This window comes from Petromyzon marinus, chromosome 85 (assembly GCF_048934315.1).
Source record: "Petromyzon marinus isolate PM22_M1 ecotype Great Lakes invasive population chromosome 85, UKy_Petmar_22M1.pri1.0, whole genome shotgun sequence".
Taxonomy (NCBI): Eukaryota; Metazoa; Chordata; class Hyperoartia; order Petromyzontiformes; family Petromyzontidae; genus Petromyzon; species Petromyzon marinus.
Genome location: NC_133750.1, coordinates 1,413,004 through 1,439,601, shown reverse-complemented (window position 1 = coordinate 1,439,601; position 26,598 = coordinate 1,413,004). Strand labels below are relative to the sequence as shown.

Sequence of the window (26,598 nt, the reverse complement as noted above, 5' to 3'; positions counted from 1 at the left end):
GACGTCATCTTCCGGTCCACCGGATGATGACGTAACGCGTTGCCCCCGTCAATCATCCCTCCTTCGATCACGCCCACCTCGTGACGTTCAACCAATCGGCGCGCTCGTTTGTCGCCCAACCGAATCTTCGCCGCCTTCCTCTCACGCCCATCCCTGTGGCTAAACCAATCAGCGCGTTCGATGCTCACGGCGACCGGAGGCGCCTTCGCCCGTCAATCATCTCCGCCGGGACCAATCAGCGATCTCAATTCCACGTCCACCCCCGCGAAGCCACCCCCCCCACACCCCCTCCCCCCAAGCACGACAAACCGTCAATCAACGCCGCTCGACCAATCATCGCCCTCCTTTCACGCCCACACTATAGCCACCCCGCCCACCCCGACCCGTCAATCATCGCCGCTCGACCAATCATCGCTCTCCGTTCACGCCCACACCGTAGCCACCCCGCCCACCTCGACCAATCATCGCCTTTCGTTCACGCCCACGCTGTTGCCACCCCGCCCACCCCGACCCGTCAATCATCGCCATTCGACCAATCAGCACTCTCATGTCACGCCCACACCGCAGCGACCCCGCCCACCTCGACCAATCATCGCCTTCCGTTCACGCCCACGCTGTAGCCACCCCGCCCACCCCGACCCGTCAATCGTCGCCGCTCGACCAATCAGCGCTCTCCTTACACGCCCACACCGCAGCCACCCCGCCCACCTCGACCAATCATCGCCTTCCGTTCACGCCCCACGCCGTAGCCACACCTCCCCCACCGCGCTCCCGCTACCATCCCCCGCCCCGTCAATCATCGCCGCTCGACCAATCATCACCCTCGGTTCACGCCCCACGCTGTAGCCACACCCCCCCCACCGCGCTCCCGCTACCATCCCCCGCCCCGTCAATCATCGCCGCTCGACCAATCACCACCCTCGGTTCACGCCCCACGCTGTAGCCACACCCCCCCACCGCACTCCCGCTACCATCCCCCGCCCCGTCAATCAGCGCCGTTCGACCAATCACCAGCCTCCGTTCACGCCCCACGCCGTAGCCACACCCCCCCCCCACCGCGCTCCCGCTACCATCCCATCCCCCGCCCCGTCAATCATCGCAGCTCGACCAATCACCACCCTCCATTCACGCCCCACGCCGTAGCCACACCCCCCCCCCCACGGCGCTCCCGCTACCATCCCCCGCCCCGTCAATCATCGCCGCTCGACCAATCACCACCCTCCATTCACGCCCCACGCCATCGCCACACCACGCCCACCCCACTTCCCCGTCAATCAAACGCTGCTCGACCAATCACCGCCCTTTCCCGTTCACGCCCCGCGCCGTAAGCCACACCACGCCCACCTCACTTCCCCGTCAATCATCGCGCCGCTCGACCAATCAGCGCGCGGCGCGAGTCGCAATAGTCCCTGGGAGAGAACGACGAAGCAGCGCTTCTCAGAATTCGCGTCGTCTGCATTGGGACAGGTCCCGGTAGACAGCTACAGAGAGACAGAGACACAACTGCAGAGAGACACAGCTACAGAGAGAGACAGACAGAGACTAGGGGAGAGACTAGGGGGGAGAGAGAGAGAGAGAGACGGAGCGCTTAGCGGAGATTCGCCGATCGGGGTCTGTAGGCCTCACGTGTGAGGCCTACAGAGAGACAACCAGAGATAGACACAGCTAGAGAGACACAGAGACACAACTACAGAGAGACACAGCTACAGAGAGACAGACAGAGACAACTATAGAGAGACTAGGGGAGAGAGAGAGAGAGACGGAGCGCTTAGCGGAGATTCGCCGATCGGGGTCTGTAGGCCTCACGTCTGGACTACAGAGAGACAGAGACAACCAGAGATAGACACAGCTACAGAGACACAACTGCAGAGAGACACAGCTACAGAGAGACAGAGACAACTATAGAGAGACTAGGGGAGAGAGAGAGAGAAAGAGACGGAGCGCTTAGCGGAGATTCGCCGATCGGGGTCTGGAGGCCTCACGTGTGAGGCCTACAGAGAGACAACCAGAGATAGACACAGCTACAGAGACACAACTAGAGAGAGACACAGCTACAGAGAGACAGAGACAGCCAGAGATAGACACAGCTACAGAGACACAGAGACACAACTAGAGAGAGACACAGCTACAGAGAGACAGAGACACAACTACAGAGAGACACAGAGACAGACAGCCAGAGATAGACACAGAGACAGCCAGAGATAGAGACAGAGACAGCCAGAGATATACACAGAGACAAACAGCCAGAGATAGACACAGACAGCCAGAGATAGACACAGAGACAGCCAGAGATAGACACAGAGACAGCCAGAGATAGACAGACTGAAATAGACAGACAGACTGAGGAAGACAGACAGAGGCAGACAGAGCCTGAGACAGACAGACAGAGATTGAGACAGACGGAGATAGACAGACAGACTGAGGAAGACAGCCTGAGACAGACAGAGATTGAGACAGACTGAGACAGACTGAGACAGACAGACAGACAGACTGAGACAGACAGACAGACTGAGACAGACAGACTGAGACAGACAGACTGAGACAGACAGACTGAGACAGACAGACAGACAGAGACAGACAGAGACAGACTGAGACACAGACAGACAGAGCCTGAGAGACGAGAGGAGAGAGATACTGGTTGTTCTAACCAGTAGGACACTACTAACTAGCACTACTACTAACTAGTACTACTACTAACTAGTACTACTACTAACTAGTGCTCGCTAGGACTAATACCATCAGTACTACTAGCGAGCACTCGGACCAGTACTACCAGTACTACTACTAACTAGAAGTATTAACTAGTACTAACTAGTAGTACTCGCCAGTACTACCACTCGTACTGCTAACTAGTGGTGCTAACTAGTGGTAGGAGGATGTCTTGTGAGTGGAGGCCTGATGAACAAGGCTTGCAGCAGATTCTGCAGCTGCTGCGCGAATCTCAGTCGCCTGATACAGCCACCCAGCGTACTGTTCAGCAGGTGACTCACCCAGCCACTCACCCAGCCACTCACCCAGCCACTCACCCAGCCACTCACTCACTCACCCACTCGCTCACCCAGCCACTCACTCACCCAGCCACTCACCCATCCACTCACTCAGCCAGCCACTCAGCCAGCCACTCACTCACTCAGCCACTCACTCAGCCAGCCACTCACTCACCCAGTCACTCACCCACTCACCCAGTCACTCACCCAGCCACTCACTCACCCAGCCACTCACTCACCCATCCACTCACTCACCCAGCCACTCACTCACCCACTCACTCACCCAGCCACTCACTCACCCAGCCACTCACTCATCCACTCACTCACCCAGCCACTCGCTCACTCATCCACTCACTCACCCAGCCACTCACTCACCCAGCCACTCACTCACCCAGCCACTCGCCCAGCATCTCACTCACTCAGCCACCCACCACTCACTCAGCCACCCACTCACTCGCTCAGCCACTCACTCATCCAGCCACTCACCCAGCCACTCACCCAGCCACTCTCACCCAGCCACTCACTCAGCCAGCCACTCAGCCAGCCACTCACTCACTCAGCCACTCACTCACCCAGCCACTCACTCACTCATCCACTCACTCACTCAGCCAGCCACTCACTCAGCCACTCACCCAGCATCTCACTCACTCGGCCACCCACCACTCACTCAGCCACCCACTCACTCGCTCAGCCACTCACTCATCCAGCCACTCACCCAGCCACTCACCCAGCCACTCTCACCCAGCCACTCAGCCAGCCACTCACTCACTCAGCCACTCACTCACCCAGCCACTCACTCACCCAGCCACTCACTCACTCATCCACTCACTCACTCAGCCAGCCACTCACTCAGCCACTCACCCAGCATCTCACTCACTCAGCCACCCACCACTCACTCAGCCACCCACTCACTCGCTCAGCCACTCATTCATCCAGCCACTCACCCAGCCACTCTCACCCAGCCACTCTCACCCAGCCACTCTCACCCAGCCACTCTCACCCAGCCACTCACTCAGCCACTCACTCAGCCACTCACCCAGCCACTCACTCACCCAGCCACTCACTCAGCCACTCGCCCAGCCACTCACTCAGCCACTTACTCACTCATCCACTCACTCACCCAGCCACTCACTCACCCAGCCACTCACTCACCCAGCCACCCACCCAGCCACTCACCCAGCCACTCACCCAGCCACTCACTCACCCAGCCACTCACTCACCCAGCCACCCACCCAGCCACTCACCCACTCACTCACTCAGCCACTCACTCACCCAGCCACTCGCCCACCCACTCACTCACCCAGCCACTCACTCACCCAGCCACTCGCCCACCCACTCACTCACCCAGCCACTCACTCACCCAGCCACTCAGCCAGCCACTCACTCATCCAGCCACTCACCCAGCCACTCACCCAGCCACTCACTCTTCCAGCCACTCACCCACTCACTCAGCCAGCCACTCAGCCAGCCACTCACTCAGCCACCCACTCACCCAGCCACTCACCCAGCCACTCACTCACTCACCCAGCCACTCACTCACTCAGCCAGCCACTCACCCAGCCACTCACCCAGCCACTCAGCCAGCCACTCACTCAGCCACCCACTCACTCAGCCACCCACTCACCCAGCCACCCACTCACCCAGCCACTCACTCACCCACTCACCCAGCCACTCACCCAGCCACTCACTCACTCACCCAGCCACTCACCCACCCACTCACCCAGCCACTCACTCACTCACCCAGCCACTCACCCAGCCACTCACCCAGCCACTCACTCAGCCACTCACTCAGCCACTCACCCACCCACTCACCCAGCCACTCACCCAGCCACTCACTCACTCACCCAGCCACTCACCCACCCACTCACCCAGCCACTCACTCACTCACCCAGCCACTCACCCAGCCACTCACCCAGCCACTCACTCAGCCACTCACTCAGCCACTCACCCAGCCACTCACCCAGCCACTCATCCATTCACTCGCTCACCAACACCTCACGATCAAGTCCTCACCACATCATTTTGCTTAATTGAAATATGTAATGTCTCATTGTAATGCTTCATTGTAATGCTTCATTGTAATGTTTCATTTAATTGCAATGTTAATGTTTCATTGTAATGTTAATGTTTACTTGTAATGCTTAATTGAAATGCTACTGTTTAATTGTAATGTTTAATTTGTAATTGTTTAGCCTTTTTTTTTAAATGCGGGAAAAGCCTCGAGGCCTACACGAAGCCTGAGCTAGGCCTCAACCACCACCCCCCCCACACAGCCCCGCCCCTCACCCCCACAGCCCCGCCCCTCACCCAAATAGCCCCGCTCCTCACCCCCACGGCCCCGCCCCTCACCCCCACAGCCCCGCCCCTTACCCTCACAGCCCCGCCCCTCAACCACCGCTTAACCCCCCCCAGCCCCTCCCCTCAACCCCCCCCAGCCCCTCCCCCCCTCCTAACCCCTCCAGCCCCTCCCCTCCCTCCCCTCAACCCTCGAGAGAGAGAGGGGGGGGGGCGAAGCGGCGTGGGCCGCGGAGCTTGAGGGGGGTAACCCGGCCGACAAATCTAGGCGAGACCGAGGCTTCTCGACGCCGACTTACGAGGCCCTTGCAGTCGATTTTCATTTTTATATATTTCTCGCTCCCGATCGATTTAATCGATTTGGAACGACGCTTCGGGAGCTCAGTCAACCGAAGGGCCGACTAAGGAGAACGTTTGCGAGGCGATTTTGTGTTCCTTTTAAGGCCTCCGGTGATGGGATAGCGACGACTCCTCTTGTGTGTGCTACTATAACGTCATTTTTTTAATGTTTAAATAAACAAACAAAAACTCTTTAAAGGACGTTCCTGACTAAAATACGGGGGGTCAAACTTGACAAAAATGGTTTTTTTTTTATTTAAAATCGCGCATCTTTGAGTGGAAGCCGCGAACGGTTGAATTCCCGCCAAATTATTTTTATTTTTAAATAAAAAAATATAAATGTTACCTCGTGCAACGTTGTAAGAAATATAAAAAGGAGCAGTGGTAGAAAGTTCACTTTGTTTTTTTTTACTGTCTACTAAAGGCGATTAAGTTCACCGCTTTGCGAAAAATGTGTGTTAACAATTTACCTCAGAATCACCCATCCCCCATTGTTACCACTACACTCACTAAAACTCACCACCACACTCACCACTACACTCACCACTACACTCACCACTGCACTCACCACACTCACCACTACACTCACCACTACACTCACTACACTCACCACTACACTCACCACTACACTCACCACTACACTCACAAAACTCACCACTACACTCACCACTACACTCACCACACTCACCACTACACTCACCACACTCACCACTACACTCACCACGACACTCACAAAACTCACCACTACACTCACCACTACACTCACAAAACTCACCACTACACTCACCACTACACTCACCACTACACTCACCACTACACTCACCACGACACTCACAAAACTCACCACTACACTCACCACTACACTCACCACACTCACCACTACACTCACCACTACACTCACCACTTAACTCACCACTTAACTCACCACTTAACTCACCACTACACTCACCACTACACTCACCACGACACTCACCACGACACTCACAAAACTCACCACTACACTCACCACTACACTCACCACACTCACCACTACACTCACCACACTCACCACTACACTCACCACTTAACTCACCACTTAACTCACCACTTAACTCACCACTACACTCACCACGACACTCACCACGACACTCACAAAACTCACCACTACACTCACCACTACACTCACCACTACACTCACCACTACACTCACCACTTCACTCACCACACTCACCACTTAACTCACTACACTCACCACACTCATCATTACACTCACCACTTCACTCACCACTACACTCACCACTACACTCACCACTACACTCACCACCACACTCACCACTACACTCACCACACTCACCACTACACTCACTAAACTCACCACACTCACCACTACACTCACTAAACTCACCACACTCACCACTACACTCACCACTACACTCACCACTACACTCACCACCACACTCATCATTACACTCACCACTTCACTCACCACTACACTCACCACTACACTCACCACCACACTCACCACTACACTCACCACGACACTCACAAAACTCACCACTACACTCACCACTACACTCACCACTTAACTCACTACACTCACCACTTAACTCACTACACTCACCACTACGCTCACCACTACACTCACTAAACTCACTACTTCACTCACCACTACACTCACCACTTCACTCACTACACTCACCACTTAACTCACTACACTCACCATTTCACTCACTACACTCACCACTTCACTCACTACACTCACCACTACACTCACCACTTCACTCACCACTACACTCACCACTACATTCACCACTTAACTCACTACACTCACCACTACACTCACCACTTAACTCACTACACTCACCACTTAACTCACTACACTCACCACTACACTCACTACACTCACCACTTAACTTACCACTACACTCACCACTTAACTCACTACACTCACTACTACACTCACCACTACACTCACTACACTCACCACTTAACTCACCACTTAACTCACTACACTCACCATTTCACTCATTACACTCACCACTTAACTCACTACACTCACCACTACACTCACCACTTAACTCACTACACTCACCATTTCACTCATTACACTCACCATTACACTCACCACTACACTCACTACTTAACTCACCACTACACTCACCACTTAACTCACCACTACACTCACCACTTAACTCACCACTACACTCACCAATTAACTCACTACACTCACCACGCTCACCACTTAACTCACCACTACACTCACCATTTCACTCACTACACTCACCATTTCACTCATTACACTCACCATTTCACTCATTACACTCACCATTACACTCACCACGCTCACCGCGACCCTCACCACCACTCACCACTACGCCTTCACCACTACACTCACCATTAATCACTCTCACCACTGTGGTGGTGGTAGTGGTGATGATGATGTTGGTGATGGTGGTGATGATTTTAGTGATGATGATAGTGGTGATGTGATGATGACGGTGATGTGATTATGATGATGGTGGTGATGATGATGGTGGTGGTGGTGATGATTATAGTGGTGATGTGATGATGATGGTGGTGGTGGTGCCGATGATGATGGTGGTGGTGATGATGATGATGGTGGTGGTGGTGGTGATGATGGTGGTGGTGGTGATCGTGATGATGATAGTGATGCTGGTGATGATGATGGTGGTGGTGATGATAGTGATGATATTGGTGATGTGATGGTGGTGATGATGATAGTGGTTATGGTGATGTGATGATAATGGTGATAATAATGATGGTAATGATGATAATGATGGTGATGATGATGATGGTGGTGATGATGATGATGATGGTGATGATGATAGTGGTGATGGTGATGTGATGATGGTGATAATGATGATAGTGGGGATGGTGATGTGGTGATGGTGATAATAATGATGGTGGTGAAGATGATGATGGTGGTGATGACGGTGATGATGACGATGGTGGCGATGATGACGATGGTGGCGATGATGATGATGGCGGCGGTGATGGTGGTGGTGATGGTGGTGGTGATGGTGGTGGTGGCGGTGGTGGTGATGGTGGTGGTGGTGATGATGATGATGATGGCGGTGATGGCGATGGTGGTGATGGTGATGTTCATGGTGGTGATGATGGTGGTGATGATGATGATGATCGTGGTGATGATGATGTTCATGGTGGTGATGATGATGATGGTGGTGATGATGATGATGATCGTGGTGATGATGATGTTCATGGTGGTGATGGTGATGTTCATGGTGGTGATGGTGATGTTCATGGTGGTGATGATGATGATGGTGGTGATGGTGATGTTCATGATGGTGATGTTCATGATTCCTTCCGTCTCCCACCTCTAGAAACTGGAGCAGCTCAATCAGTACCCAGACTTCAACAACTACCTAATATTCGTGCTCACCAAACTCACCAGCGAGGGTGAGTGGGTGATTGAGTGAGTGGTTGGGTGAGTGAGTCGTTGGTTGGGTGGGTGGCTGGGTGGTTGGGTGAGTGGGTGGTTGGGTGGGTGGATGAGTGAGTGGGTGGGTGGGTAGGTGAGTGGGTGGGTGGGTGGGTGAGTGGGTGGCTGGGTGGGTGGCTGGGTGGTTGGGTGGGTGAGTGGGTGGGTGGGTGGGTAGGTGAGTGGGTGGGTGGGTAGGTGGGTAGGTGAGTGGGTGGGTGGGTGAGTGGGTGGGTGGGTAGGTGAGTGGGTGGGTGGCTGGGTGGCTGGGTGGGTGGCTGGGTGGTTGGGTGAGTGGCTGGGTGGGTGGGTGGGTAGGTGAGTGGGTGGGTGGGTAGGTGGGTAGGTGAGTGGGTGGGTGGGTGGCTGAGTGGTTTGGTGGGTGAGTGGGTCGGTTGGTAAGTCAGTGAGTTAGTGAGTAGGTGGGTTGGTGAGTGAGTGAGTGGTTGGTTGGGTTGGTGAGTGGGTTGGTGGGTGAGTGGGTGGGTGGGTTTGTGAGTGGGTGGGTGGGTGGTTCGGTGGGTGAGTGGGTGGTTGGGTGGGTGGTTGGGTGGGTGGGTGGTTGGGTGGGTGGGTGGGTGGTTGGGTGGGTGGGTGGGTGGTTGGGTGGGTGGTTGGGTGGGTGGGTGGTTGGGTGGGTGGGTGGTTGGGTTGGTGGGTGGGTGGTTGGGTGGGTGGGTGGTTGGGTGGGTGGGTGGTTGGGTGAGAGAGACAGGGAGAGAGAGACACGGGGTGAGTAGGTTAGTGGGTGAATATGTGTCTTCGTGTGTCTCAGTCTCTCTATACATTTCTATATATCTACGTGATTTTACCGAACAGAACCAAATAATATCTCCGTGTGTGCCTCTGTGTTTGTGTGTCTGTGTGTGTGTGTCTCTGTGTGTCTCTGTCTCTCTCTGTGTGTGTGTGTCTCTGTGTTTGTGTGTGTGTGTGTCTCTGTGTGTGTCTTTGTGTGTGTGTCTCTGTGTGTCTCTGTCTCTCTCTGTGTGTGTGTGTCTGTGTGTGTCTCTGTGTATGTGTGTCTCTGTGTGTCTCACGCTGTGTCTCTGTGTGTCTCTGTCTCTCTGTGTGTGTGTGTGTCTCTGTGTGTGTGTCTGTGTGTGTGTGTGTCTCTGTGTGTGTGTGTCTATGTGTGTCTCTGTCTCTCTCTGTGTGTGTGTGTCTCTGTGTGTGTGTGTGTCTCTCTGTGTGTGTCTCTGTGTGTGTCTCTCTGTGTGTGTCTCTGTGTGTGTGTCTATGTGTGTGTGTCTCACGCTGTGTCTCTGTCTCTCTCTGTGTGTGTCTCTGTGTGTGTCTCTGTGTGTCTCTGTCTCTCTCTCTGTGTGTTTCTGTGTGTTTCTCTGTGTGTGTCTCTGTGTGTCTCTGTGTGTGTGTCTCTGTGTGTCTCTGTCTCTCTCTGTGTGTGTCTCTGTGTGGGTCTCTGTGTGTGTCTCTGTCTCTCTCTGTGTGTGTCTCTGTGTGTGTGTCTCTGTGTGTGTCTCTGTGTGTCTCTGTCTCTCTCTCTGTGTGTTTCTGTGTGTTTCTCTGTGTGTGTCTCTGTGTGTCTCTGTGTGTGTCTCTGTCTCTCTCTGTGTGTGTCTCTGTGTGTGTCTCTGTGTGTCTCTGTGTGTGTCTCTGTGTGTGTGTCTCACGCTGTGTCTCTGTCTCTCTCTGTGTGTGTCTCTGTGTGTGTCTCTGTGTGTCTCTGTTTCTCTCTGTGTGTGTCTCTGTGTGTGTCTCTGTCTCTCTCTGTGTGTGTCTCTGTGTGTGTCTCTGTGTGTCTCTGTTTCTCTCTGTGTGTGTCTCTGTGTGTGTCTCTGTCTCTCTCTGTGTGTGTCTGGTTGTGTCTCTGTCTGTCTCTGTGTGTGTCTGTGTGTGTCTCTGTCTCTCTCTGTGTGTGTCTCTGTCTCTCTCTGTGTGTGTCTCTGTGTGTGTCTCTGTGTGTGTCTCTGTGTGTGTCTCTGTCTCTCTCTGTGTGTGTCTCTGTGTGTGTGTCTCTGTGTGTGTCTCTAGATGAACCCACACGATCTCTGAGTGGCCTCATCCTCAAGAACAATGTCAAGGCTCACTACCAGGGATTCCCCTGTGCAGTGGCAGAATTCATCCGCAGGGAGTGCCTCACAAGCATTGGAGATCCCAGCCCACTCATACGAGCCACCATTGGTGAGCGGGAGCGCCCGCTCACCCACACGCTCACTCGCTCACCCACACGCTCACTCGCTCACCCACACGCTCGCTCGCTCGCTCGCTCACCCGCTCGCTCGCTCACCCGCTCGCTCACCCACTCGCTCACCCGCTCGCTCACCCGCTCGCTCGCACGCTCACCCCCTCACTCGCTCACCCGCTCACCCACTCGCTCACCCGCTCGCTCACTCGCTCGCCCACACGCTCACCTGCTCGCTCGCTCACTCGCTCACCCACACGCTCACTCGCTCACCCGCACGCTCACCCGCTCGCTCGCTCGCTCACCCGCTCGCTCACCCGCTCGCTCACTCACCCGCACGCTCACCCGCTCGCTCGCTCACCCGCACGCTCACTCGCTCGCTCGCTCGCTCGCTCGCTCACTCGCCCGCTCGCTCACCCGCTCGCTCACCCGCTCGCTCGCTCACCCGCACGCTCACCCGCTCGCTCGCTCACCCGCTCGCTCACCCGCTCGCTCGCTCGCTCACCCGCTCGCTCGCTCACCCGCACGCTCGCTCACCCGCACGCTCACTCGCTCACCCGCTCGCTCACTCGCTCGCCCACACGCTCACCCGCTCGCTCACTCACCCGCACGCTCACCAACACGCTCACTCACTCACCCGCATGTTCACCTGCACGCTCACCCACTCACTCACCCGCACGCTCACCCGCTCACTCACTCACCCGCACGCTCACCCACACGCTCACCCGCTCGCTCACTCACCCGCACGCTCACCAACACGCTCACCCGCTCACTCACCCACTCACTCACCCGCACGCTCACCCATACGCTCACCCACACGCTCGCCCACACGCTTGCTCACACACTCACCCACTCACTCACCCGCACGCTCACCCGCACGCTCACTCACCCGCACGCTCACCAACACGCTCACCCGCTCACTCACCCACTCACTCACCCGCACGCTCACCCATACGCTCACCCACACGCTCGCCCACACGCTTGCTCACACACTCACCCACTCACTCACCCGCACGCTCACCCGCACGCTCACCCGCTCGCTCACTCACCCGCACGCTCACCAACACGCTCACCCGCTCACTCACCCACTCACTCACCCGCACGCTCACCCACACACTCGCCCACACACTCGCCCACACACTCACCCACACACTCACCCACACACTCGCCCACACACTCGCCCACTCACTCACCCTCTCACTCACCCTCTCACTCAGCCACTCACTCACCCACTCACTCAGCCAGCCAGCTGCTCAGAGATGATGATGATTCTGATGATGATGATGTTGATGATTGTGATGGTGATGTTGGTGATGGTGGTGGTGGTGATGATGTTGATGATGGTGGTGGTGGTGATAAAGATGATGGTGGTGGTGATGATGGTGATGTTGGTGATGATGATGATGGTGATGGCGATGATGATGGTGATGTTGATGATGGTGGTGGTGTTGGTGATGATGGTGATGGCGATGATGTTGATGATGGTGGTGTTGGTGGTGTTGGTGATGATGGTGATGGCGATGATGTTGATGATGGTAATGATGGTGTTGGTGGTGTTTGTGATAATGGTGATGGCGATGATGTTGATGATAGTGATGGTGATGATGGTGGTGTTGGTCGTGTTGGTGATGATGATCGTGGTGATGATGGTGATGGTGGTGATGGTGGTGTTGGTGGTGTTGGTGATGATGGTGATGATGTTGGTGATGATGTTGGTGATGTTGGTGATGTTGATGATGGTGATGATGTTGGTGATGTTGATGATGGTGATGATGGTGTTGGTGGTGTTGGTGATGATGGTGATGGCGATGATGTTGATGATGGTGGTGTTGGTGGTGTTGGTGATGATGGTGATGGCGATGATGTTGATGATAGTGATGGTGATGATGGTGGTGTTGGTCGTGTTGGTGATGATGATCGTGGTGATGATGGTGATGGTGATGATGATGGTGATGATGGTGATGGTGGTGTTGGTGATGATGGTGATGATGTTGGTGATGATGTTGGTGATGATGATGATGGTGATGTTGGTGATGTTGGTGATGATAGTGATGGCGATGATGTTGATGATAGTTATGGTGATGATGGTGGTGTTGGTCGTGTTGGTGATGTTGATGATGGTGATGGCGATGATGGTGGTGGTGATGATGGTGATGGTGATGATGGTGATGGTGGTGTTGGTAATGATGGTGATGATGTTGGTGATGATGGTGGTGTTGGTGATGATGATGTTTATGATGTTGGTGATGGCGATGGTGGTGATGTTGATGGTGATGGTGGTGTTGATGTTGGTGATGGCGATGGTGGTGATGGTGTTGGTGATGATGATGGTGATGTTGGTGATGATGGTGATGTTGGTGATGATGGTGATGATGGTGATGGTGTTGGTGATGATGTTGGTGATGGTGATGGTGATGATGTTGGTGATGGCGATGGTGGTGATGTTGATGATGGTGTTGGTGGTGATGTTGATGATGGTGGTGATGGCGATGGTGGTGTGGTGATGTTGATGATGTTGGTGATGGCGATGGTGATGGTGATGGCGATGACGGTGGCGATGATGGCGATGTTGGTGATGGTGATGGCGATGGTGGCGATGGTGGCGATGATGGTGGTGGTGATGGCGATGGTGGTGATGTTGGTGATGTTGATGATGGTGTTGTTGATGATGTTGGTGATGGCGATGGTGGTGATGATGTTGATGATGGTGATGTTGATGATGTTGGTGATGGCGATGATGATGGTGATGATGATGGTGATGATGATGGCGATGGTGGTGTGCAGGCATCCTGATCACCACCATCGCATCTCGAGGTGAACTTCAGAGTTGGCCGGAGCTGCTCCCCAAACTGTGCACACTCCTAGACTCTGATGACTACAACACCTGTGAGGTGAGCAACTCACCCACTCACTCACCCACTCACCCACCCACTCACTCACCCACTCACTCATTCACCCACTCACTACTCACTCACCCACTCACTCACCCACTCACTACTCACTCACCCACTCACTCACTCACCCACTCACTCATTCACTCACCCACTCACTCACCCACTCACTCACCCACCCACTCACTCATTCACCCACTCACTCACCCACTCACTCACTCAGCCACTCACCCACTCACCCACTCACTCACCCACTCACTCATTCACTCACCCACTCACTCACCCACTCACTCATTCACTCACTCACCCACTCACTCACCCACTCACTCACTCACCCACTCACTCATTCACTCACCCACTCACTCACTCACCCACTCACTCACCCACTCACTCACCCACTCACTCACCCACTCACTACTCACTCACCCACCCACCCACTCACCCACTCACTACTCACTCACCCACTCACTCATTCACTCACCCACTCACTCACTCACTCACCCACTCACTCACCCACTCACCCACTCACTCATTCACTCACCCACTCACTCATTCACTCACCCACTCACTCACCCACTCACTCACCCACTCACTCACCCACTCACTCATTCACTCACCCACTCACTCACTCACCCACTCACTCACCCACTCACTCACTCACCCACTCACTCACTCACTACTCACTCACTCACTCACCCACTCATTCACCCACCCACCCACTCACCCACTCACTACTCACTCACCCACTCACTCATTCACTCACCCACTCACTCACTCACCCACTCACTCACTCACTACTCACTCACTCACCCACTCACTCACCCACTCACTCACCCACTCACTCATTCACCCACCCACTCACCCACCCACTCACCCACTCACTCACTCACTCACCCACTCACCCACTCACTCACCCACTCACTACTCACTCAGCCACTCACTCACACACCCACTCACCCACCCACTCACCCACCCACTCACTCGCTCACCCACTCACTCGCTCACCCACTCACTCACCCACCCACGCTCACCCACTCACTCACCCACTCACTCACTCATTCACCCACTCACTCACCCACTCACTCACCCACTCACCCACTCACTCACCTACTCACTCACTCACTCACCCACTCACTCACCCACTCACTCACCCACTCACTCACTCAGCCACTCACTCATTCACCCACCCACTCACCCACCCACCCACTCACTCACCCACCCACCCACTCGCTCACCCACTCACTCACCCACCCACGCTCACCCACTCACTCACTCATTCACCCACTCACTCACCCACTCACTCACTCACCCACTCACTCACCCACTCACTCACCCACCCACTCACCCACTCACTCACCCACTCACTCATTCACCCACCCACCCACCCACTCACCCGCCCACTCACCCACTCACTCACCCACTCACTCACCCACTCACCCACTCACTACTCACTCACTCATTCACCCACTCACTCACCCACTCACTCACCCACTCACTCACCCACTCACTCATTCACCCACCCACTCACCCACCCACTCACTCACTCACCCACTCACTCACCCACTCACTCACTCACTCACCCACTCACTCATTCACCCACTCACTCACCCACTCACTCACTCACCCACTCACCCACTCACCCACTCACTCACCCACTCACTCACCCACTCACTCACCCACTCACTCACCCACTCACTCACCCACTCACTCACCCACCCACTCACTCACCCACTCACCCACTCACTCACCCACTCACTCACTCACCCACCCACTCACCCACCCACCCACTTACTCACCCACCCACTCACTCGCTCACCCACCCACGCTCACCCACTCACTCACCCACTCACTACTCACTCACTCATTCACCCACTTACTCACCCACTCACCCACTCACTCACCCACTCACCCACTCACTCACCCACTCACTCACCCACCCACTCACTCACCCACCCACCCACCCACTTACTCACCCACTCACCCACCCACGCTCACCCACTCACTCACCCACTCATTACTCACTCACTCATTCACCCACTCACTCACCCACTCACCCACTCACTCACCCACTCACTCACCCACTCACTCATTCACCCACCCACTCACCCACTCACTGACTCACCCACTCATTCACCCACCCACCCACTCACTCACCCACCCACTCACTCACCCACTCACTCACTCACCCACCCACCCACTAAGTGAGTGTGTCTAAGTGAGTGTGTGTCTGTGTTTGTGTGTCTAAGTGTTTGTGTGTCTAAGCGAGTGTCTAAGCGAGTGTGTGTCTAAGCGAGTGTGTATGTGTCTAAGTGAGTGTGTCTAAGTGAGTGTGTTTGTGTGTCTGTGTGTATGTGTCTAAGTGAGTATGTCTAAGTGAGTGTGTGTTTGTGTGTCTGTGTATGTGTCTAAGTGAGTATGTCTAAGTGAGTGTGTGTCTGTGTTTGTGTGTCTGAGTATGTGTCTAAGTGAGTGTGTGTGTTTGTGTGTCTAAGTGAGTGTGTGTCTAAGTGAGTGTTTGTCTAAGTGACGGTCTAAGTGAGTGTGTCTAAGTGTATGTGTCTAAGTGAGTGTATGTCTGTGTTTGTGTCTAAGTGAGTGTGTGTGTTTGTGTGTCTAAGTGAGTGTGTGTCTAAGTGAGTGTGTGTCTAAGTTAGTATGTGTCTGTGTTTGTGTCTAAGTTAGTATGTCTAAGTGAGTGTGTCTAAGTGAGTGTGTTTGTGTGTCTAAGTGAGTGTGTGTCTGTGTTTGTGTGTCTAAGTTAGTATGTGTCTAAGTGAGTGTGTGTGTGTGTTTGTGTGTCTAAGTGAGTGTGTCTAAGTGAGTGTGTGTTTGTGTGTCTAAGTTAGTATGTGTCTAAGTGAGTGTGTGTGTTTGTATCTAAGTGAGTGTGTCTGTGTTTGTGTGTCTGTGTGTATGTGTCTAAGTGAGTGTGTGTTTGTGTGTTTAAGTGAGTGTGTGTCTAAGTGTGTTTGTGTGTATGTGTGTCTAAGTGACTGTGTGTATGTGTCTAAGTGACTGTGTGTGTATTTGTGTGTCTAAGTGAGTGTGTGTCTAAGTGATCGTGTGTCTAAGTGTGTTTGTGTGTCTGTGTTTGTGTGTATGTGTCTAAGTGAGTGAGTGTGTTTGTGTGTTTAAGTGAGTGTGTCTAAGTGAGTGTGTTTGTGTGTCTGTGTGTATGTCTAAGTGACTGTGTGTATGTGTCTAAGTGACTGTGTGTGTGTTTGTGTGTCTAAGTGAGTGTGTGTCTAAGTGTGTTTGTGTGTATGTGTGTCTAAGTGAGTGTGTCTAAGTGAGAGTGTTTGTGTGTCTAAGTGAGTGTGTATAAGTGTGTGTTTGTGTATATGTGTCTAAGTGAGTGTGTGTCTAAGTGTGTCTGTGTCTAAGTGAGTGTGTGTCTAAGTGAGTGTGTGTCTAAGTGAGTGAGTGTCTTAAGTGAGTGAGTGTCTAAGTGAGTGAGTGTCTAAGTGAGTGAGTATGTGTGTGTCTAAGTGAGTGTGTATGTGTCTAAGTGAGTGTATGTGTCTAAGTGAGTGTGTGTCTAAGTGAGTGTGTCTGTGTGTGTGTCTGTGTGTGTGTCTGTGTGTGTGTCTAAGTGAGTGTGTGTATGGGACTGTGTGTTTGTGTGTTTGTGTGTGTGTGTCTAGGTGAGTGTGTGTCTGTGTTTATGTGTCTAAGTTAGTATGTGTCTAAGTGAGTGTGTGTGTGTTTGTGTGTCTAAGTGAGTGTGTCTAAGTGAGTGTGTGTTTGTGTGTCTAAGTTAGTATGTGTCTAAGTGAGTGTGTTTGTGTCCAAGTGAGTGTGTCTAAGTGAGTGTGTGTCTGTGTTTGTGTGTCTGTGTTTGTGTGTATGTGTCTAAGTGAGTGAGTGTGTGTTTAAGTGAGTGTGTCTAAGTGACTGTGTGTGTGTGTGTCTAAGTGTGTGTGTCTAAGTGTGTGTGTCTAAGTGAGTGTGTGTCTAAGTGAGTGTGTGTCTAAGTGAGTGTGTGTGTGTGTGTCTAAGTGAGTGTGTCTAAGTGAGTGTGTGTCTGTGTTTGTGTGTGTGTGTCTAAGTGTGTGTGTCTAAGTGAGTGTGTGTCTAAGTGAGTGTGTGTCTGTGTTTGTGTGTGTGTCTAAGTGAGTGTGTGTCTGTGTGTCTGTGTGTGTGTCTAAGTGAGTGTGTGTCTAAGTGAGTGTGTGTCTAAGTGAGTGTGTGTCTGTGTGTCTGTGTGTGTGTCTAAGTGAGTGTGTCTAAGTGAGTGTGTGTCTGTGTTTGTGTGTATGTGTCTAAGTGAGTGTGTTTGTGTCTAAGTGAGTGTGTGTCTGTGTTTGTGTGTATGTGTCTAAGTGAGTGAGTGTGTGTTTAAGTGAGTGTGTCTAAGTGAGTGTGTTTGTGTGTCTGTGTATATGTGTCTAAGTGAGTGTGTCTAAGTGAGTGTGTGTCTAAGTGAGTGTGTCTAAGTGAGTGTGTGTCTGTGTTTGTGTGTCTGTGTTTGTGTGTGTGTGTCTAAGTGAGTGTGTGTCTAAGTGAGTGTGTGTCTAAGTGAGTGTGTCTAAGTGAGTGTGTGTCTGTGTTTGTGTGTCTGTGTTTGTGTGTGTGTGTCTAAGTGAGTGTGTGTCTAAGTGAGTGTGTGTCTAAGTGAGTGTGTCTAAGTGAGTGTGTGTCTGTGTTTGTGTGTCTGTGTTTGTGTGTGTGTGTCTAAGTGAGTGTGTGTCTAAGTGAGTGTGTGTCTAAGTGAGTGTGTGTCTGTGTGTGTGTCTGTGTGTGTGTCTAAGTGAGTGTGTCTGTGTGTGTGTCTAAGTGAGTGTGTCTAAGTGAGTGTGTGTCTAAGTGAGTGTGTGTCTAAGTGAGTGTGTGTCTGTGTGTCTGAGTGTGTGTCTGTGTGTCTGTGTGTGTGTCTAAGTGAGTGTGTGTCTAAGTGAGTGTGTGTCTAAGTGAGTGTGTGTGTGTGTGTCTAAGTGAGTGTGTGTCTAAGTGAGTGTGTGTCTGTGTGTCTGTGTGTGTGTCTAAGTGAGTGTGTCTGTAAGTGAGTGTGTCTGTGTTTGTGAGTGTGTGTCTGTGTTTGTGTGTGTGTGTCTAAGTGTGTGTGTCTAAGTGAGTGTGTGTCTAAGTGAGTGTGTGTCTAAGTGAGTGTGTGTCTGTGTGTCCGTGTCCTCCCGGTGCGTCTGTCAGGGAGCGTTTGGTGCTCTTCAGAAGATTTGTGAGGATTCTGCTGAGATATTGGACAGTGAGGTTCTGGAGAGGCCTCTGAACGTGATGATCCCAAAGTTTCTGCAGTTCTTCAAGCACTCCAGCCCCAAGATACGGTGAGACACACAGACACACACACACACAGAGAGACAGACAGAGTCTCTCTCCCCGTGTCTCTCTGTGTGTGTGTCTCTCTCCCCGTGTCTCTCTCTCCCCGTGTCTCTCTCCCCGGGTCTCTCTCCCTGTGTCTCTCCCTGTGTCTCTCCCCGTGTCTCTCTCCCTGGGTCTCTCTCCCCGTGTCTCTCTCCCCGTGTCTCCCCGTGTCTCTCTCCCCGTGTCTCTCTCCCCGTGTCTCTCTCCCCGTGTCTCTCTCCCCGTGTCTCTCTCACCGCGTCTCTCTCCCCGTGTCTCTCTCACCGTGTCTCTCTCCCCGTGTCTCTCTCCCCGTGTCTCTCTCCCCGTGTCTCTCTCCCCGTGTCTCTCTCCCCGTGTCTCTCTCCCCGTGTCTCTCTCCCCGTGTCTCTCTCCCCGTGTCTCTCTCCCCGTGTCTCCCCGTGTCTCACCGTGTCTCCTCGTGTCTCCCCGTGTCTCCCCGTGTCTCTCTCCCCGTGTCTCTCTCACCGTGTCTCACCGTGTCTCCCCGTGTCTCCCCGCGTCTCTCTCCCCGTGTCTCTCTCCCCGTGTCTCTCTCCCCGTGTCTCTCTCCCCGTGTCTCTCTCCCCGTGTCTCTCTCCCCGTGTCTCTCTCCCCGTGTCTCCTCGTGTCTCCCCGTGTCTCCTCGTGTCTTCCCGTGTCTCCCCGTGTCTCTCTCCTCGTGTCTCTCTCCCCGTGTCTCTCTCACCGTGTCTCTCTCACCGTGTCTCCCCGTGTCTCCCCGTGTCTCTCCGTGTCTCTCTCCCCGTGTCTCCCCGTGTCTCCCCGTGTCTCTCCCCGTGTCTCCCCGTTTCTCCCCGTGTCTCTCTCCCCGTGTCTCTCTCCCCGTGTCTCTCCCCGTGTCTCCCCGTGTCTCTCTCACCGTGTCTCCCCGTGTCTCTCTCTCTCCCCGTGTCTCTCTCCCCGTGTCTCTCTCCCCGTGTCTCTCTCCCCGTGTCTCTCTCCCCGTGTCTCTCTCCCCGTGTCTCTCTCCCCGTGTCTCTCTCCCCGTGTCTCTCCCCGCGTCTCTCTCCCCGTGTCTCTCTCACCGTGTCTCTCTCCCCGTGTCTTTCTCCCCGTGTCTCTCTCCCCGTGTCCCTCTCCCCGTGTCTCTCTCCCCGTGTCTCTCTCCCCGTGTCTCACCGTGTCTCACCGTGTCTCCCCGTGTCTCTCTCCCCGTGTCTCCCCGTGTCTCTCTCTCTCACCGTGTCTCACCGTGTCTCCCCGTGTCTCTCTCCCCGTGTCTCCCCGTGTCTCTCTCTCTCACCGTGTCTCACCGTGTCTCCCCGTGTCTCTCTCCCCGTGTCTCTCTCCCCGTGTCTCTCTCCCCGTGTCTCCTCGTGTCTCCCCGTGTCTCCTCGTGTCTTCCCGTGTCTCCCCGTGTCTCTCTCCCCGTGTCTCTCTCCCCGTGTCTCTCTCACCGTGTCTCTCTCACCGTGTCTCCCCGTGTCTCCCCGTGTCTCTCCGTGTCTCTCTCCCCGTGTCTCCCCGTGTCTCCCCGTGTCTCTCCCCGTGTCTCCCCGTTTCTCCCCGTGTCTCTCTCCCCGTGTCTCTCTCCCCGTGTCTCTCCCCGTGTCTCCCCGTGTCTCTCTCACCGTGTCTCCCCGTGTCTCTCTCTCTCCCCGTGTCTCTCTCCCCGTGTCTCTCTCCCCGTGTCTCTCTCCCCGTGTCTCTCTCCCCGTGTCTCTCTCCCCGTGTCTCTCTCCCCGTGTCTCTCTCCCCGTGTCTCTCCCCGCGTCTCTCTCCCCGTGTCTCTCTCACCGTGTCTCTCTCCCCGTGTCTTTCTCCCCGTGTCTCTCTCCCCGTGTCTCTCTCCCCGTGTCTCTCTCCCCGTGTCCCTCTCCCCGTGTCTCTCTCCCCGTGTCTCTCTCCCCGTGTCTCACCGTGTCTCACCGTGTCTCCCCGTGTCTCTCTCCCCGTGTCTCCCCGTGTCTCTCTCTCTCACCGTGTCTCACCGTGTCTCCCCGTGTCTCTCTCCCCGTGTCTCCCCGTGTCTTTCTCTCTCACCGTGTCTCCCCGTGTCTCTCCCCCAGCTCGCACGCCATCGCGTGCGTGAACCAGTTCATCATCAGCCGGACACAGGCTCTCATGCTTCACATCGATCCGTTCATAGAGGTAACGCTGCGCGAAACACTACTGTACACTACTGTACACAACACTACTGTACACTACTGTACACAACACTACTGTACACTACTGTACACAACGCTACTGTACACTACTGCACACAACACTACTGCACACTACTGTACACAACACTACTGTACGCTACTGTATACTACTGTACACTACACTACTGTACACTACTGTACACTACTGTACACACCGCTACTGTACACTACTGCACACAACACTACTGTGCACTACGCTACTGTACACTACACTACTGTACACTACTGTGCACTACTGTACACAACACTGCTGTACACTACTGTACACAACACCACTGTACACTACTGTACACTACTGTGCACTACTGTACACAACACTACTGTACACTACTGCACACAACACTACTGTGCACTACGCTACTGTACACTACACTACTGTACACTACTGTGCACTACTGTACACAACACTGCTGTACACTACTGTACACAACACCACTGTACACTACTGTACATTACTGTGCACTACTGTACACAACACTACTGTACACTACTGCACACAACACTACTGTGCACTACGCTACTGTACACTACACTACTGTACACTACTGTACACCACACCACTTTTTAATCTCCCCGTGTCTCTCTCCCCGTGTCTCTCTACCTCCCCGTGTCTCTCTCTCTCCGTGTCTCTCTCCCCGTGTCTCTCCGTGTCTCTCTCTCCCCGTGTCTCTCTCCCCGTGTCTCTCCCTCCCCGTGTCTCTCTCCCTCCCCGTGTCTCTCTCCCTCCCCGTGTCTCTCTCTGTGTCTCTCTCTCCCCGTGTCTCTCTCTCCGTGTCTCTCTCTCTCCGTGTCTCTCTCCCTCCCCGTGTCTCTCTCCCTCCCCATGTCTCTCTCTCTCTCTCCCCGTGTCTCTCTCCCCGTGTCTCTCCCCGTGTCTCTCTCTCTCTCTCCGTGTCTCTCTCCCTCCCCGTGTCTCTCTCCCTCCCCGTGTCTCTCTCTCTCTGTGTCTCTCTCTCCCCGTGTCTCTCTCTCCGTGTCTCCCTCCCCGTGTCTCTCTCTCTCCGTGTCTCTCTCCCTCCCCGTGTCTCTCTCCCTCCCCATGTCTCTCTCTCTCTCTCCCCGTGTCTCTCTCCCCGTGTCTCTCCCCGTGTCTCTCTCTCTCTCTCCGTGTCTCTCTCCCTCCCCGTGTCTCTCTCTCTCCCCGTGTCTCTCTCTCCGTGTCTCCCTCCCCGTGTCTCTCTCCGTGTCTCTCTCCCTCCCCGTGTCTCTCTCCCTCCCCGTGTCTCTCTCTCTCTCCCCGTGTCTCTCTCCCCGTGTCTCTCCCCGTGTCTCTCTCTCCGTGTCTCTCTCTCTCTCCGTGTCTCTCTCCCCGTGTCTCCCCGTGTCTCTCCCTCCCCGTGTCTCTCTCTCTCTCCGTGTCTCTCTCCCTCCCCGTGTCTCTCCCTCCCCGTGTGTCTCTCTCCGTGTCTCTCTCTCTCTCCGTGTCTCTCTCCCTCCCCGTGTCTCTCTCTCCGTGTCTCTCTCTCTCCCCGTGTCTCTCTCCCCGTGTCTCTCTCTCTCCGTGTCTCTCTCCCTCCCCGTGTCTCTCTCTCTCTCTCCCCGTGTCTCTCTCCCCGTGTCTCTCTCCCTCCCCGTGTCTCTCTCTCCCCGTGTCTCTCTCCCTCCCCGTGTCTCTCTCCCTCCCCGTGTCTCTCTCTCTCTCTCCCCGTGTCTCTCTCCGTGTCTCTCTCCCTCCCCGTGTCTCTCTCCCTCCCCGTGTCTCTCTCTCTCTCTCTCTCCGTGTCTCTCTCTCTCCGTGTCTCTCTCCCTCCCCGTGTCGCTCTCTCTCTCCGTGTCTCTCTCCCTCCCCGTGTCTCTCCCTCCCCGTGTCTCTCTCTCCGTGTCTCTCTCCCTCCCCGTGTCTCTCTGCGACAGAATCTGTTTGCACTGGCGACGGACGAAGACTCGGACGTTCGCAAGAACGTCTGCCGTGCCCTCGTGATGCTGCTGGAAGTGCGGATGGACAGGCTGCTCCCTCACATGCACAGTATCATTGAGGTGAGACACACTCACTTAGACACACTCACTTAGACACACTCACTTAGACACACACAGACACACACACAGACACACACACACACACTCACAGACACACACACACACACAGACACACACACACACAGAGAGACACACACACACACACAGAGACACACAGAGACACACACACACTCACAGACACACACATACACACACACAGACACACACACAGACACACACACAGACAGACACACAGACACACACACAGTGCGGATGGACAGGCTGCTCCCTCACATGCACAGTATCATTGAGGTGAGACACACTCACTTAGACACACACACATAGACACACAGACACACAGACACACACACAGACAGACACACACACAGAGACACACACAGACACACACACACACTCACTTAGACACACAGACACACACACAGACAGACACACACACACAGACACAGAGACACACACAGACACACACACACACACTCACAGACACACACACACAGACACACACACAGAGACACACAGACACACACACAGACACACACACAGACACACACACAGACACACACAGACACACACACAGTGCGGATGGACAGGCTGCTCCCTCACATGCACAGTATCATTGAGGTGAGACACACTCACTTAGACACACTCACTTAGACGCACACAGACACACACACAGACAGACACACAGACACACACTCACAGACACACACACAGACACACAACAACAACAACAACAACAACCGCCATTCGCCACTAAGTGGCGGTGACGTCACCACGACGCTTGTGCCAGGCTATGTGCACCCTGAGGCCACGTGAAGTGTCGAACGCCCGCTGGCAGGAGGTCACGGGGCAGACCCAGCAGGTGCCACGGGTCGACTGACTGAGATGACTGGCTGATGCACCACCTGTGCCCCCTACTGTGCCAACCTGCTGTGCTTTAGCCACCCGGCGCTCCGCTCGCTGTTGTGAGCGTCGCTCCTCCGCCCTCCGTTGTTGTTGGAGGGCGACTGCCTCCAACTGCCCAGTAGCGTCCTTCACGAGCCTCCTCCACAGAGGCCGATCTTGATACCGCTGGTACCAGTCATCGGCAAGTCCACTCAGCTCCACGTCCTCCTGTACCACATCACTCCATCTCTTCTCTAGCCCGTGCCGCGCCCGCTTAGCCCCCTCAATCCGGCCAAACAAAAGCTGTTTCGGCATGCGGTGGCTGGGCATGCGGGCTACATGACCCACACACACACACAGACACACACACAGACACACACACAGACACAGACACACACACACACAGTGCGGATGGACAGGCTGCTCCCTCACATGCACAGTATCATTGAGGTGAGACACACTCACTTAGACACACACACACATAGACACACAGACACACACACAGACACACACACAGACACACACACAGACACACACACAGACACACACACAGACACACACACACAGTGCGGATGGACAGGCTGCTCCCTCACATGCACAGTATCATTGAGGTGAGACACACTCACTTAGACACACACACACATAGACACACAGACACACACACAGACAGACACACAGACACACACACACAGAGACACACACAGACACACACACACACTCACTTAGACACACACATACACACACACAGACACACACACAGACACACATAGACACACAGACACACACACAGACACACACACACACAGACACACACACACACAGAGACACACAGACACACACAGACACACACACACAGACACACACACAGAGACACACAGACACACAGACACACACACAGACACAGACACACACACACAGTGCGGATGGACAGGCTGCTCCCTCACATGCACAGTATCATTGAGGTGAGACACACTCACTTAGACACACACACATAGACACACACACAGACACAGAGACACACACAGACACACACACACTCACAGACACACACACACACTCACAGACACACACACACTCACAGACACACACACAGACAGACACACACACACAGACACACACACACTCACAGACACACACACAGACAGACACACACTCACAGACACACACACACAGACAGACACACACACACACTCACAGACACACACACAGACAGACACACACACTCACACACACACACACAGACACACACAGACACACACACACAGACACACACAGACACACACACACAGATACACACACTCGCTTAGACACACACAGACACACACACTCGCTTAGACACACACACAGACACACACTCGCTTAGACACACACACTTAGACACGCACACAGACACACACACAGACACACACTTGCTTAGACACAGACACACACACTCGCTTAGACACACACACTCGCTTAGACACACACACAGACACACACACAGACACACACACAGACACATACATACAGACACACTCACTTAGACACACACTCGCTTAGACACACACTCACTTAGACACACACACAGACACACACACTCGCTTAGACACACACACTCGCTTAGACACGCACACAGACACACACTCGCTTAGACACACACTCGTTTAGACACACACACTCGCTTAGACACACACTCGCTTAGACACACACACTCGCTTAGACACACACACAGACACACACACTCGCTAAGACACACACTCGCTTAGACACACACACACAGACACACACACTCGCTAAGACACACACTCGCTTAGACACACACACACATTCACTTAGACACACACACTCGCTTAGACACGCACACAGACACACACACAGACACACACTCGCTTAGACACACACACAACACAACAACCGCCATTCGCCACTAAGTGGCGGTGACGTCACCACGACGCTTGTGCCAGGCTATGTGCACCCTGAGGCCACGTGAAGTGTCGAACGCCCGCTGGCAGGAGGTCACGGGGCAGACCCAGCAGGTGCCACGGGTCGACTGACTGAGATGACTGGCTGATGCACCACCTGTGCCCCCTACTGTGCCAACCTGCTGTGCTTTAGCCACCCGGCGCTCCGCTCGTTGTTGTGAGCGTCGCTCCTCCGCCCTCCGTTGTTGTTGGAGGGCGACTGCCTCCAACTGCCC

General features: G+C 54.1%; 1 protein-coding gene across 2 annotated transcripts in view; it reads left to right on the top strand.

Moving 5' to 3' along the window:
- The first annotated feature begins 1,359 nt into the window (after positions 1–1,359).
- LOC142907910 (transportin-1-like) overlaps positions 1,360–26,598 on the top strand; it is a 70,257-nt gene continuing 45,018 nt past the window's right edge. Inside the window, exons 1-7 of one of the 2 annotated variants that reach the window (XM_076057847.1) lie at positions 1,360–2,981; positions 8,963–9,038; positions 11,053–11,202; positions 13,988–14,094; positions 19,243–19,376; positions 21,426–21,507; positions 23,418–23,540. In XM_076057847.1, the coding sequence (XP_075913962.1) occupies positions 2,877–2,981; positions 8,963–9,038; positions 11,053–11,202; positions 13,988–14,094; positions 19,243–19,376; positions 21,426–21,507; positions 23,418–23,540 (777 nt within the window). In that variant the 5' untranslated portion in view covers positions 1,360–2,876. The remainder of the gene's footprint in view (positions 2,982–8,962; positions 9,039–11,052; positions 11,203–13,987; positions 14,095–19,242; positions 19,377–21,425; positions 21,508–23,417; positions 23,541–26,598) is intronic. The other variant, XM_076057849.1, reaches the window with a different exon arrangement.